The sequence below is a fragment of the Mustela nivalis genome (genome assembly GCF_964662115.1).
Source record: "Mustela nivalis genome assembly, chromosome: 8".
Lineage (NCBI taxonomy): Eukaryota > Metazoa > Chordata > Mammalia > Carnivora > Mustelidae > Mustela > Mustela nivalis.
The window spans coordinates 36,195,282-36,209,494 of record NC_139027.1 but is presented as its reverse complement, the minus strand read 5'-3'; the positions used below and the strand labels follow the sequence as shown (position 1 = coordinate 36,209,494).

The 14,213-nt window shown below is 43.4% G+C and overlaps 1 protein-coding gene across 1 annotated transcript in view; it reads right to left on the bottom strand.

Moving 5' to 3' along the window:
* Window positions 1–14,213, bottom strand: part of MERTK (MER proto-oncogene, tyrosine kinase) — a 114,304-nt gene that overhangs the window by 60,700 nt on the left and 39,391 nt on the right. The window contains exons 3-4 of the mRNA XM_082743416.1: window positions 12,232–12,332; window positions 9,943–10,116 (exon numbers count right to left, since the gene is read on the bottom strand). Coding sequence (XP_082599542.1) covers window positions 9,943–10,116; window positions 12,232–12,332 — 275 coding nt within the window. The remainder of the gene's footprint in view (window positions 1–9,942; window positions 10,117–12,231; window positions 12,333–14,213) is intronic.

Here is a 14,213-nt window from a genome sequence, read left to right as displayed (position 1 = left end):
TATGTAATAATCACATGGATCAATAATTTAGGGTGGGGAGACAGTAGATGGTTGTGCTTCTACATGGGGAGGAGGTACAAACTTGATGGAAGAGGCACTGTAGAAACACAGACAAGGATGGGGTGTCCAGAAAGGTTTTCAGAAAAGAAATAAATATGGATACAAAGATGTCCACATAAGTAACAACAACCACCAAAATAAAACCACCTATATGCTCATCAATAAGGGGGTGGTTAAATAAATTATGGTCCATTCATGCAATGAGGCGATTATCATACACAGTGAGAGGTCCATGGAGTACCTACATAGAAAGAGCTACATGTCTTGGTCATCCATGTGTATATGTACATATGTGAGTACATTTAAAGGAGAAGGGCCTAGAAGGAAGTGAACCAGTGGCTCACACTGTGTGTTGTCACACACACTGTCTGTGACAACTATGTGGGGGGTAAACACATAGAGATTGCCCATTTTGCTTTGGTATGTTGCTATGGTTTGAATGTTTTACAATGAAAATGTGTTCACATATTACTTGGGTAATAAAAAGGCTGAAATAAGGGCGCCTGGGTGGCTCAGCTGGTTAAGGGACTGACTTTTGGTTTGGGCTCAGGTTGTGATCCCAGGGTTGTAAGATGGAGCCCCACGTCAGGCTCTGCACTCGGCGTGGAGTCTGCCTGAGAGTCTCTTTCTCCCTCTCCCTCTGCCCCTCCCCTCAGTCACGCTTGTGCACACGCTTGCTCTCTCTCTCAAATAATCTTTTTTTTAAAAAAAGATTTTATTTATTTATTGGACAGACAGAGATCACAAGTAGGCAGAGAGGCAAGCAGAGAGAGAGGAGGAAGCAGGCTCCCTGCTGAGCAGACAGCCTGATGCGGGGCTCAATCCCAGGACCCTGGGATCATGACCTTAGCTGAAGGCAGAGGCTTCAACCCACTGAGCCACCCAGGCACCCCAGTAAATAAATTAAATCTTTAAAAAATAAAATTAAAAAGGCTGAAATTAGTCTGCATGTGTATTATTCTAATTTGAAGGAAAATCATATATATATATATATATATATATATATATATGCACACACCCAAATAAATACAGTTACAGGAAAAGTTTAAACAGAAACAAATCTGTGCTTTGTTGTAACTGTACATGTATAATAAGATATAAAACTACATTTTCTGAATTTTCTACATTTTAGATATAAAACCATTTAATAATTATGGGAAATAAAATTTTTTTAAAAACTGTTGTTTTGAGGGTATGTGCTTTGGTGAGTGCTGTGAAGTGTGTAAACCTGGTGATTCACAGACCTGTACCCCTGGGGATAAAAATATATGTTTATAAAAAATAAAAAATTAAAACAAAACAAAACAAGACAAAACAAAACAAAAACAAAAACAAAAACCCTGTTGTTTTGTTTTTTAAGAGAGTGGGGCAGAGGGAAAGGGAGACAGAATCTTAAGCAGGTTCCACACCCGGCCTCATGACCTGGATCCTCCCAAATCGTTTTATTTTGAAATAATTATGGATTCACAGAAAGACGTAAAGAAACACACAAGGCAGTTCAGTGTATCCTTCACCCTACCTTCCCAATGTTAACGTCTTACATAACCACAGCACACTGTCAAAACCAGGAAATTGACATTGGTCCCCTCCACAGAGCTTACTCAGATTTCATCAATTATACACAGACTCGTGTGTGTGTGTGGGTAAGCTCACGCGTGCACACACACGTGCATGCCCATGCATGTACCTCTATGTAAGTTAACCACATGTGTAGCTTTGTGTAAATATCATCACAATAAAGGTTGTTTTAAAAAACACACTGTTGGGGGGCGCCTGGGTGCCTCAGTCAGTTAAGTGTCCAACTCTTGATTTCAGCTCAAGTCATAATCTCAGGGTTCTCAGATCAAGCCCCCCATCCAGCTACACTCCGTGTGGAATCTCCTTGAGATTTTCTCTTTCCCTCTTCCTCTGCACCCCCATCTTACACGTGCTTGCACATGCTCTCTAATACATAAACACGTAATTTAACAACAACAAAAAACACACTATTAGGATATACACTGCTCTATTCCTATTTTATTTCTATCTTCTCTATCAAAGAAAAAAACTTCAAATTTAAAAAAGTAAAATAAAAATTGTAATGAACTTGCAACCCAAAATAGGTTGTAGTTGTGAGAGTATATCACCATTTAGAAATACATCAGTTCTCCAAGCTGAGACAAATTATACATAGTCTTGGGTATTAAAAGAATTTGCAAATCTTATCAAAGAAACACACCTTTACCTTCCTTTTTTTTTTTTTTTTACTTTTTAACACTTTTACCTTCTAAGAAAACATGCAATAGAGGAAAAGCTCCAGACGAACAGAGATTGACAAATTGTCCCTATTTTATTTTCTTTGCTTTAAAAAAGATTTTATTGGGGTGCCTTGGTGGCTCAGTGGATTAAGCCTTGCCTTCTGCTCAGGTCATGGTCTCGGGTCCTTAGTTCAAGACTCTCGTGAGGCTCTCTGCTCAGCTGGGAGCCTGCTTCCCCCCCCCCCCCCCGCCTGCCTCTCCCTACTTGTGATCTCTCTCTCTGTGTCAAATAAATAAATAAAATCTTTTTTAAAAAACAGAAAAGATTTGGGGCGCCTGGGTGGCTCAGTGGGTAAAGCCTCTGCCTTCGGCTCGGGTCGTCCTGGGATCGAGCCCCGCATCGAGCCCCGCATCGAGCCCCGCATCGAGCCCCACATCGAACTCTCTGCTCAGTGGGAAGCCTGCCTCCCCGTTCTCTCTCTGCCTGCCTCTCTGCCTACTTGTGATCTCTCTCTCTCTGTCAAATACATAAATAAAATCTTTAAAAAATAAATAAATAAAAATAAAAATAAAAAAGATTTTATTTTTTTATTGAGAGATAGAGTGAATGAGAGAAAGAATGAGCAAGAGGAGGGAGAGGGAGAAGCAGACTCCTTGCTGATGAGGGAGCTCAATGTGGGGCTTGATCCCAGGATGACCTGAGCTGAAGGCAGATGCTTAACTAAGGCACACAGGCACCTTGTCCCTATTTTCATAAAGAAAAAAGACACTGATCCTGGTAGTACAGAATCACTGAGAGACAAATCCACCACAAAATTTAAGTGCCCCTATCAAGGGGCACCTGGGTAGCTCAGCTGGTTAAGCATCTACCCTCGGCTCAAGTCACGATCCCTGGGTCCTGGGATGGAGCCCCGGGTTGGGCTCCCTGTTCAGTGGGGAGCTTGCTTCTCCATCTCCTCCCTACTCATGCTCTCTGTTGTTATCTCTGTCTCTCTCAAATAAATAAATAGATAGATAAAATCTTTTTTTTTTTTACAGATTTTATTTATTTGATGGAGAGAGAGAGAGATCACAAGTAGGCAGACAGGCAGGTAGAGAGAGGGGGGAAGCAGACTTCCTGCTGAGCAGAGAGCCCGATGTGGGGCTCGATCCCAGGACCCTGAGATCATGACCTGAGCTGAAGACAGAGGCTTAACCCACTGAGCCACCTAGGCGCCCCCTAAATAGATAAAATCTTTAAAAAAAAAAAAAAAAGAGTGCTATCAAACTAGTGCATGTAAAAATGTGGGAAATTGTCACCTCTGAGCCACCCAGGCACCCCCTAAATAGATGAAATCTTAAAAAAAAAAAAAAAAGAGTGCTATCAAACTAGTGCATGTAAAAATGTGGGAAATTGTCACCTCTAGTTATTTAGCTCACCCAGAAGTCAGGTCTGATTTTTTAATTGAATTCAAGCTATTTCCAGACTTTCTGTGATAGTTACCAGCCTGATGTAGTGATAACATCTCAGAAGATAAGAAAGAGAAATAAATGGAAGGAAAATGAAAGCAGGCAGATTTACAAGTGGTTGAACAGTAGCCAAGAAAGTTGATTTAATGAGCTGATGTCAACTCAGTCTGCCTTTATCAGCAGGTCACGGGACTCTGCCCTCGGTTAGGATGGAATCTAGATTTTCATCAACAACTTGGATGAGACACAAAAGGCAGCTGGCACAGAGCAGGAGGCTGATTTGTTAATTGAAGGAGAGGATGGAGGTTCCAACTGCCCTCCGTTGGCTGGGACAATGGTTTACATTTTTATAAGGAAAAATGGTAGGCTGGACTTTCAAAAATAATTAAAGATACAAGAAACAGGAGAGCTTTGACTTTGCAGTAATTAAAGAGAAAAAAAGACCTGAGGATTTCAGTTAGCCTCAAAGTCAACATTAAACAAACATGTTAATCTTCATCAAAAAAAGTACTGCAAACTATACTACCAGGAATGGTGTGTCCCAAACATGATACTGGAGTGTCCACTGAAATTTATGCATCTTTTCAAAATAACACCAATGTTACTAAACTCTTTTAGAAAATAGAGGGGGTAGGGATACGTACTAACTAGTTTTATGAGGACAAAATACCCTGATACCAAAAACTGACATTCCAAAAACAAAATTACAGACCACTCCCCTCAAGAGCACTGTTGTACAATAAAGAATTTAGCTTGTGTCCCTTATAACTGCCTGGTGACAGGAGTAGCTTTGTTACACTAATGAAGTGTAGAATAACCCCTGGAAAACCTCAGGAGGAAGACAGATCACCAGAACCACCAGCCATGTGATAAGAGGGTTGAGGGGTCTGGAGACTGTTCAATCACATGGCCAATGATTTCTTTTTTTTCTTTTCTTTTCCTTCTCTCTCTCTCTCTCTCTCTCTTTTTTTTTTTTTTTTTTTTAAGATTTTCCATTTATTTATTTGAGAGACAGAGAGAATGAGAGAGAGAGCGAGCACGAGAGGGGACAGGTCAGAGGGAGAAATAGGTTCCCCGCTGAGCAGGGAGCCCAATGTAGGACTCAATCCCAGGACTCCAGGATCATGACTGGAGCCGAAGGCAGCTGCCCAACCAGCTGAGCCACCCAGGCGCTCACGGCCAATGATCTCATCAGTTATGCCCATGCACGGAGATTTCAGTAAAAGAATCTGCACTCCAAAGCTCAGTAGAGTGTCCTTTTCCTGGATGTGCCAGGAGGGTGACACCCTCTGATTCAAAGAGGAGAGGGCATGGAAGCACTCTGCATGCAAGACCCTTCCAGACATCACTCTAGGCATACCCCTTGTAGTAAAACTGTTATAGGTAAGCACAGCATTTTCCTGAGTTCTGTGAGTTGGTCTAGCAAATTATCAAACCAAAGGGGGTCATGGGAATCTCCAAATTTATAGCCAGTCAGTAGGAAGTGCAGGTGGTCTGGGGATCCTTCCCCCGACCCTGACACTTGTAGTTGGCACCTGAAGTGAGCCTTGTGGCAGACTTTGGGAAGTCAGTATCAGAACTGAATTGCAGTACACCCAGTTGGTGTTACCCTAGTATGGCAGTGAAACAGAGTAAACGTAAATGGGAAAGTCTTTAACTAAATATTAGTAAACTGAATCCACCACAATACATCATGACCAAGTAGAGTTTGTCCCAGGAATGCACACTGGTTTAACATTTGAAAATCAAATCAGTGTAATTTGCTGCAGTAGAATAATGAAGAAAAACCATGTAATCATATGATAAAAAAATAAAATTTTTTGCAAGCTGAGAATAGAAGAAAACTTCTTCAACCTGATGAAGGGCACTGACCAAAATCCAATTTCTGTCATAGTTGGTGATTGGGACAGAGATATTAACTCTTCCCACTTTTATTCAGCATTGTGCTAGAGTCTTGGTTAGTAAAATAAGGAAGGGGACAGGGATAAAAGGGCAAGATTAGACAACTATTTGCAGGTAACACTGTTTACAAAAAAATCTAAGGAATCTACAAAACAACAACAACAATAAAATACTCTTAGAAACTAACACATTTATTTAACAAGCAAGGTTGTAGGATGTAAGATCAACATACAAAAATTAACTTATTTCCTACATACTTATAGTAAGCAATTGGGAAACGAATTCAAATGTGCTACTTACCAGCATCAACAACATAAAATATTTATAAATAACTTTAACAAGTGACATATAAGACCTGTGCATTAAGGACTATAAAAATTGCTGAGAGAAATTAAAGAAGACCTAAATAAATGGACAGAGTGTGTTCTTGGATTGGAAGTCTCAATAATATTAAGATGCGATCCCCCCTAAACTGATCTATAAATTCAATACAACTGCAAACAAAATCACAACAGACTCTTGCAAAAGCTGTCAAGCTGATTTTAAGATTTTTATAAGACCCGAAGTGATACTTCCATGAAAACAATATATGACTGGCTCATGAGCACAATTAAAAATGCTAAAATCTTGTTTTTTATTTTTTTAAGACTTCATTCATTTATTTGAGAGACAGAGCACAAGCAGTGGGGAGGGGCAAAGGGAGAGGGAGAAACACCACTTTCCACTGAGCAGGGAGCCCAACACCGGGCTCGATGCCAGGACTCTGGGATCATGACCTGAACCGAAGTCAGACGCTGAACCAACTGAGCCACCCAGGCGCCCCACTCAAATCTTTCAAATCTTTTCTAAATCTAATTTAAAATTTGAGAGTAGGGAAATGAAATGCAAATTTAAAATTTACTGTTGCATATTCACTAGAATGTCTAAAATGGAAAGAAAACTCTCACCATATCAAATGTTGGCAAGGACACAGATAGAACAACTGGAACACTCATCCACTGGGGCTAGGAATATAACTTGGCACAACTTAGAACATAGTTTGGTGGTTTTCTTAAAAGTTGAGCATATGCCCAGTATATGATCCAGAAGTTCTTCTCCCAGGTATTATCCAAGACAAAATAAAAACCTGTGTCTCCCCAAAGCCTTGCACACAAATATCTGTAGCTCCTTTATTTATCCATAAACATCTCAAATGTTTACCACATAAACAAAATGGCGCACATCCATACCATAGAGCACTATTGGCAATAACAACATACTACTCACACGTCAACATGAGGAGTCCCAAAAACATCACACTGAGGGAAAGAAGCCAGACCCAAAAGAATATATATACTTTACGATTCCACTTATTCAATGTTCAAGACCTAGCAAACTGATCTATGGTGACAGATATCAGAACACCAATGCCTATGAGAGGTGGAGGCTGATGGGAAGGGAGCATGAGGGCACATTCTGAGGTGATGGCAATGTTCTGGGTCTTGACTGAAGTGGTGGTTCCATGCGTGTCTACATTTTCAAAACTCACTGAGCTCTGCATTTAAGTTCCACACACCTAACTGTATATCAATTTTACCTCAATGAAAACAAGTCTTTATGGGACTTCAGAGCCACCATCCTAGAAAGGGTGGGGGTATAGTTTTCAAATGGACTTTGTTTGGGTTTTACAAATTACTTACTTATTTTTATTTTTTATTTAAAATTTTTTTTAAATTTAAATTTTAGGTAGTTAACATAGAGTGCAATATTGGCTTCTGTAGTAGAATTCGATAATTTTATCCCTTACACAGAACGCCTGGTGCTCATCATCACAAGTGCCCTCCTTAATGCCCACCACCCATCTAGCCCATCCTCCCCCCATCTCCCTCCAACTCTTCAATTTGATCTCTATCGTTAAGAGTTTCTTATGGCTTGTTTCCCTCTCCTTTTTTTCCTCCTCCTCCTCCTCCTTCCCTTTCACCTGTTTTCTTTCTTAAATTCCACATGAGTGAGGTCATATGGTATTTATCATCCTCTGAATTATTTCACTTAGCATAATACATTCTAGCTCCATCTATGTCGTTGCAAATGGCAAGATTTCATTCTCTTTTTAAAAGATTTTATTTATTTATATGTGAGAGAGAAAGAGAGAGAGCTCAAGCAGGGGGAGGGGCAGAGGGAGAAGCAGACTCCTCACGGAGCTGAGAGCCCAACAAGGGGCTTGATCCTAGGACCCTGAGATCATGACCTGAGTAAGAGGCAGATGCTTAACTGACTGAGCCACCCAGGTCTCCCAGGATTTGTTCTTTTTGATGGCTGAGTAATATTCCTGTGTGTGAGTGTGTGTACACACATTTTATTTATCCATTCATCAGCTGATGGACATATGGGCTCTCTCCATAGTTGATAATGTTGGAAAAGATATTCGCAAATGACATATCTGATAAAGGGTTAGTATCCAAAATCTACAAAGAACTTATCAACCTTAACACCCAAAAGACAAATATCCCAGTTAAGAAAGGGACAGAAACATGAATAGACACTTTTCCAAAAAAGACATCCAAATGGCCAAAGGACACATGAAACATGCTCAACATCACTTGGTATCAAGGAAATACAAATCAAAACCATGATGAGACACCATCTCACATTTCAGGATGGCTAAAATCAACAACACAAGAAACAATAGATGTTAGTAAGGATGAAGAGAAAGGGGAACCCTCTTCTACTGTTGGTAGGAATGCAAGCACTGGTACAGCCACTCTGAAGAACACTACGGAGGTTCCTCAAATTGACTGAACTAAGAAGGAGCTTGATTATCAACTCCTTGGGAGAAATTCGAAGACAATTCAGATGGAAGCAGAGAAAACCATAATATTCCTTATGCAGTGACAAGTGAGGAAAGTGATCCAGAGTTAAAACAGAGGGGCTGGCATTCACTTGCTGGTCTGCTGTCACCATGAATATTCAGTGAGTGCTATTGTGAGTCAGGCACTGCCTTGGGACAGACAAAGTCCTTGTTCGGGCTGAGCATATAATTTCTGAGAAGACAGACAAGAAGCTAAACAAATAAGTGGGTGATGATAGACTGTGATGAGTGCAATGATGGAGTCCACAGGAACACATGACTGGGAGTCAACAAAGAGGTGGGGAGGACGTAAAATAGCTGAATGATCAGGGAAGGCTTCCTGGAAGAATTGCTACTGGAGTTGTGTCATGGGACAAAGGGCAAGTGGAAGAACACTGCAGGTAGACAGAAGAGAGAATGCAAAGGTCCTGAGGCAGGAAGGAGGGCCATGTGTGTGAGGAAATGACAGATAATCAGGATGACTGGTGCTTAATAAGCAGGGATGAGAAGGTGGGGTGGGTGGGGTTGGGCTGGAGAGTTGGGTGGTGGCCAGAGCACACAGGGCTGATGGCAGGGGCAGGAATAACTCAGAGTGACAGTCTAAGACAACAGGGAGCCATGGAGGATGGATTAGAGTGAGGCCAAGGCTGGAAGCAGAGACCCCTCAGGGAGCACCTGCACTGGTGTTGGCGAGAGCCGGCAGTGATGTGGATGGGGTGCTGCAGCATGGAGGGAGAAAAAACAGACTCGGGACATACAGTAGAAGCAGAATGGATAGAACTTGCTGATGCATACAACATGAAAAATGAGAAAGAGGAAGGACGGGCTGTTGGCGGTGTCATTTACTAAGATGGGGAATTCTGGGGCAAAACATCTGTGGAGGAGGTGGATCAAGAGTTTCATTTTAAGATGCATATGTACCAGCAAGTGAAACTGCCAGGGAGGGAGTTGAGTACATGAGACTGAAGGTCAGGAGACACAAAGCTCAAGGCCATTATCACACACACAGTATAGAAGCCGGGGTCAGAGAGGAACTCCCCTAGGGGGAAGCATGTCTCAGAGTGAAAAACTGTGGGTTCAGGAATGAGGCTGTGGAGGTTAGGGGAGGAGCCCTGGAGAGGGAAGGAAGCCAGGAAGACTGTTTCCAGAAGTTCGACCCTGTGTTCCTAGTACCGAGAACGGCCTGCAGGGCTCCTGCTGCCAGGGCTCAGGGGTCTTGGCCACTCTGCTCACTTAAGCACGGACACCCATGGCATTCACCCAGTTCCCACCCCAGCTCGTGAACTCTCTCTCCTGAGATTCCCTCCTCCCTCTCCCCATCCCCAGCCTCTAACCTCAGCGGCCACGCCTGTGCTATCTTTGTCTTCTACTGCGCCAGCCTTATACTGCGCCAGCCACGGGCACCAAACTTGATCCGTTCCACTGTTCAAGAGCAAACATTAAAGAAATCACATGACTTGGACTTACCAGGAACAGTCAGAACAGAGGGGGACTTTTCCGGCTGTTCGTGAACACGGCTGCTGTTCTGAACCCAGAAAATGTGGATGGGCTCAGGAGGACCCACGGCCTGACAGGTAAGGTTGAAGGCCGTGTTCCTTGTGACATTCATGCTCTCAGGCTGTCTAGTAAAGTGAGGAAGTCCTGTGGAAAAAGAGTTCAGTGAAAGAACGTTTTAGATCCACAAGCAAACGCCGAGTCCCAAGGGGGAGGGACTGTTCTGGAACTTGGCAATAGATTTCTTCATATACCTGGAATGGCCAGTTTTCTTTTTTTAAGATTTTATTTATTTATTTGACAGAGAGAGAGAGAGAGATCACAAGTAGGCAGAGAAAGAGTGAGGAGCAGGCTCCCCGCTGAGCAGAGAGCCCAATGCAGGGCTTGATCTTAGGACCCTGGGATCATGACCTGAGCCAAAGGCAGAGGCTTAACCCACTGAGCCACCCAGATGCCCCTGGCCAGTTTTCATCTTCTGAAAGTTGGCTCAGGAAGAACAGAAGCTAAGGCCTCCCCAACTAGCTGCAGCCAGCTTTCTAGGATACTTTCCCATACAGGTTGTGAAGGTGATTCAGAACTGGTTTTACCAGAGGGAGGCCTGCCCATGTTGAAACCAGGTGTTGCTCAGACTCCTGGCACAGGCTGGCACGTGTTCAGTATTCCTTCCCAAAATACACACACAGTAAAAACAAAGCCACGTAACAGGTCCGCCTGTTTTTGAGGACGATCTACTCTGTGTGACACTTTAAGAGGAGAGATAATGAATTTGAAAATCTGTCCACTGGTGCAGGGCTGGACGCTTCTCAAAGTACATTCTCACCAGAACAGTATAGACACAATCACATATTATATATAATCCCAAAGTCTTCGACTATAACTTAGAGAGACGGCAAGGAATGGAACTTTAGAAATACCTCAGAGAAAGCCAGTTCGTACTCATTTGGGGCATATGCCAAAAATTTAACAGGGCAAGCTAACTATTACTGGGGATTTAAACTGTGTTATTTTGGGACTGGGAACTGACATTCCCGGTCCCAGAAGGAATGATATGGGAATGGCAAAATGGAGTCCTTTTTGCCTGTTTCGAAGTTTTGCATTTGGAACTAACGTGTTCCTGCCCTGGGCATTTTGCTGGGATTCTGACAAGTTAAATGTCCTCTCAACATTTTTCCAAGATTAACAGCAAACACAGGAACACTACCAAGCCGTCTCCACCCGTGGGCTGATGTTGACATAATCCTGAGGAGGCTTAGCTGTCCAGCCTGGGATGGGCCTAGAACAAAGCTCTAAAGGAGACTCCTCTGAGGGGTCCCTCCCCCAGGCCTCCTGCAGCATTAGTGGATATGAGGTTTAGGTTTGCAAAAGAATGGGGAGCAGAGCAGCCTTTCAGTGGGAGACAGTTCTAGCTGAACTTCCCTGAATAGCCAATCACCTGCTCTAAAGCCTGTGGGAGATGAGGGTCAGGAGAAAGCAGAAAAGAAAGCTGTTTGGGTGCTTCTGCTGACAGAGTTTCTCAGAAAGCTGGGATGCAGGGCCCTGGAGGCAGCCTGTGGGCTGGTAAGGAATGAGCAGCTGTGGTGATAATAGAGGTGCCTCCTCCTTGAAGCCTTCCTTGATAGGCCCTGCCACTGCAGAAACCAAGCATGCGTACCCAGAGACCCAGGGCCTTGGGACCTGGGCTCCCCTAGGCATCAGCTCACACTACCTACTGCAGTTCAAGTTCCTTGAGGGCAGAGACCACCCTCTCCTAGTCCATATCTCGCTTCGTGCTTCCACTGAGCCCATCTCATGTCACATCATGGAACTGCACTGAACCATGTACCCAATAAATCCTAGGGCCCCAAATGAGTCCTGGATCCAGCTGCTGACCCAGTTCAGGAAAACCACTCACCCTCCAAGGCAAATCACCCTTAGACTAGGTGAGCGGTCTCAGACACCAGCCTTGAGAACTGGTGATTGGAATGCATTTCACTTTGAAAAACAGTCTCCAGGTTTCTAAATCGTAAATAATCTGAGGACAGGAAGGTCCATAATCTGTTTTTATCTCAGCCCTATTGCCGAGGATAGAGCTAAAACTCTGGGAATCGAATTTATGTCATACATCCATTATTACCTAAAGTCTCAAAAGAGGATCCCCTTGTAAAATTTCAGCACTTAGGCATTTGTAGAGTTTGCATTCAGAGTTATAAATGGGTGTGCCTAATTCTAGAGTTTTACATGCAAAGCAATTAATATAGGCCACCCTGTGGCTTCTGGACTTACCTTGCACCTCGATGTAGATAGGGTCAGACACAATCTCTTCATTGTTTATTTTCATCTTACAAATATATGACCCATTGTCTGAACGCTGCACACTGGTTATGCTACAAAGAAAACAAAGATATTTACAGTGACTACCCCTTGGGTTCCTGTTATAGGAATAGAACATTCTCCAACTTCCTTGTCATATGCTATATTAACCTTATACGTCAACATGACTAAGTCATGGTACTTAGATATTTGGTCAAACATTACTCTAGATGTACTTTTCGGGTGTGATTAACATTTCTATCAGCAGGCTCTGAGTGAAGATTACCCTTCATAACATGGGTAGGTCTCACTGGTCAACTGAGGGCCTAATGAGCAAACATCTAGGTCCTCCAAGGAAAAGTGAATTCTGCCTCCAAACTGCCTTTGGATCCAAGACTGTAACACCAACTCTTCCCTGGATCTCTAGCTGATGCCCTGCACATTTCGGATTTGCTAGCACCCACAATCACATTAGTCAGTTCCTTAAAATAACTTTCTCTCGTTCCCTCTTTGATTTTGTTTCTCTGAAGAACCACAACTAATGCGTGTTCTGTCACTTGTCCTGCCTTCAATGGTAGGCTATATACCAGGGTTCTCTATACTGGGCAGTATTGCCCCCATCAAGGCATTCTGCAAAATTGTAGGGCGGGCACAGAAACTAGGGGGCACCATGGCTTTTAGGGGCCAAGGCAACTTTCAGGGGTCAGGGGCAAACTGTTCCATATCCTAGATGACTTTCTGAGTTTAGAACCCAGTTCCATTTACATACACACAAAGAATTTTGTCTGATTTTAACAGCCACCTGATTTCCCAGGGCTGCAATTACCTGAACATGAGGGCCACCATCCCTTTGTGGTGTCTGGAACTTGGCCGTGACTCAGATCAGTGACAGCGCCTCTCCATCTGCAGCTGCCCTGTGTGTGCAGGAGTGCCAGGATGCTAGTCCCTGTGTACTCTATCCTCTCTCCTGGAGTGGTCATGCCTAGTATTGTATGTTTGCATTCCTATTTATTTTTTAATTTTTAAAAAATATTTTTTAAAAGATTTTATTTATTTATTAGAGAGATGGAGAGAGAGCACAAGTAGGCAGAGCAGCAGGCAGAGGGAGAGGAGAAGCAGGCTCTCCACTGAGCAGAGAGCCCAATGTGGGGCTCAATCCCACGACCCTGAGATCATGACCTGAGCCGAAGGCAGCTGCTTAACTGACTGAGCCACCCAGGTGCCCCGTTTGCGTTCATATTATTTGATTACAGATCACCTTTATTTTGTTTCCTTATACTACAGTTTGAACATGACATGTTGTAAAGTATCTGCTATAAACAGGTGGCCTTGGCTCTACGCGCTTGAGAATCCTGCTTTCACCCTTCTAGCATGTTACAAGCAGGAAGTTACACCACAGCAGTCCTTAGCTAGAGGTGGGAAGGGGTGAGGGAATGAGGAACTCTTTGAAATGCTCGTAGACACCCTCCAAGGAACGACACCTTCCCTGGCTCAAAGACACTGATTTCTTCTACTGGGCTCACCAGACAGAGGAGAGGTCATGGCGAGAGAAGAAAAGTGAAAGAAGAAAACCATGGAGGGGTCCATCTTCCTTTCCAGCAGCTTGCTCCCTGATACAACTTATTTATCCCAAAGCAAAATAAAGTCCTTGTTGAGGACGAAGACGTAACGCTTAAAAGAGAGCAGGAAGCTGGCAAGGTGTGAGGAGACACCATCCTGGCCCACGGGTCCCATAGGCAACAGGCGGCAGTTGCCAGGATAAACACAGCACAGGGAGTCAGGAGCCAAGCTGCCACAGTGAGGCGCCTAGGCCTGGAGGTTGAACACACGTTTTTAGAATAAACAAGGAACATTTAAAAAAAAAAAATTATTTATTTATTTGACAGAGAGTGAAAGAGAGCACAGCTGGGGGAGCAGCAGGCAGAGGAAGGAACAGGTCCCCCACTGAGTGGAGA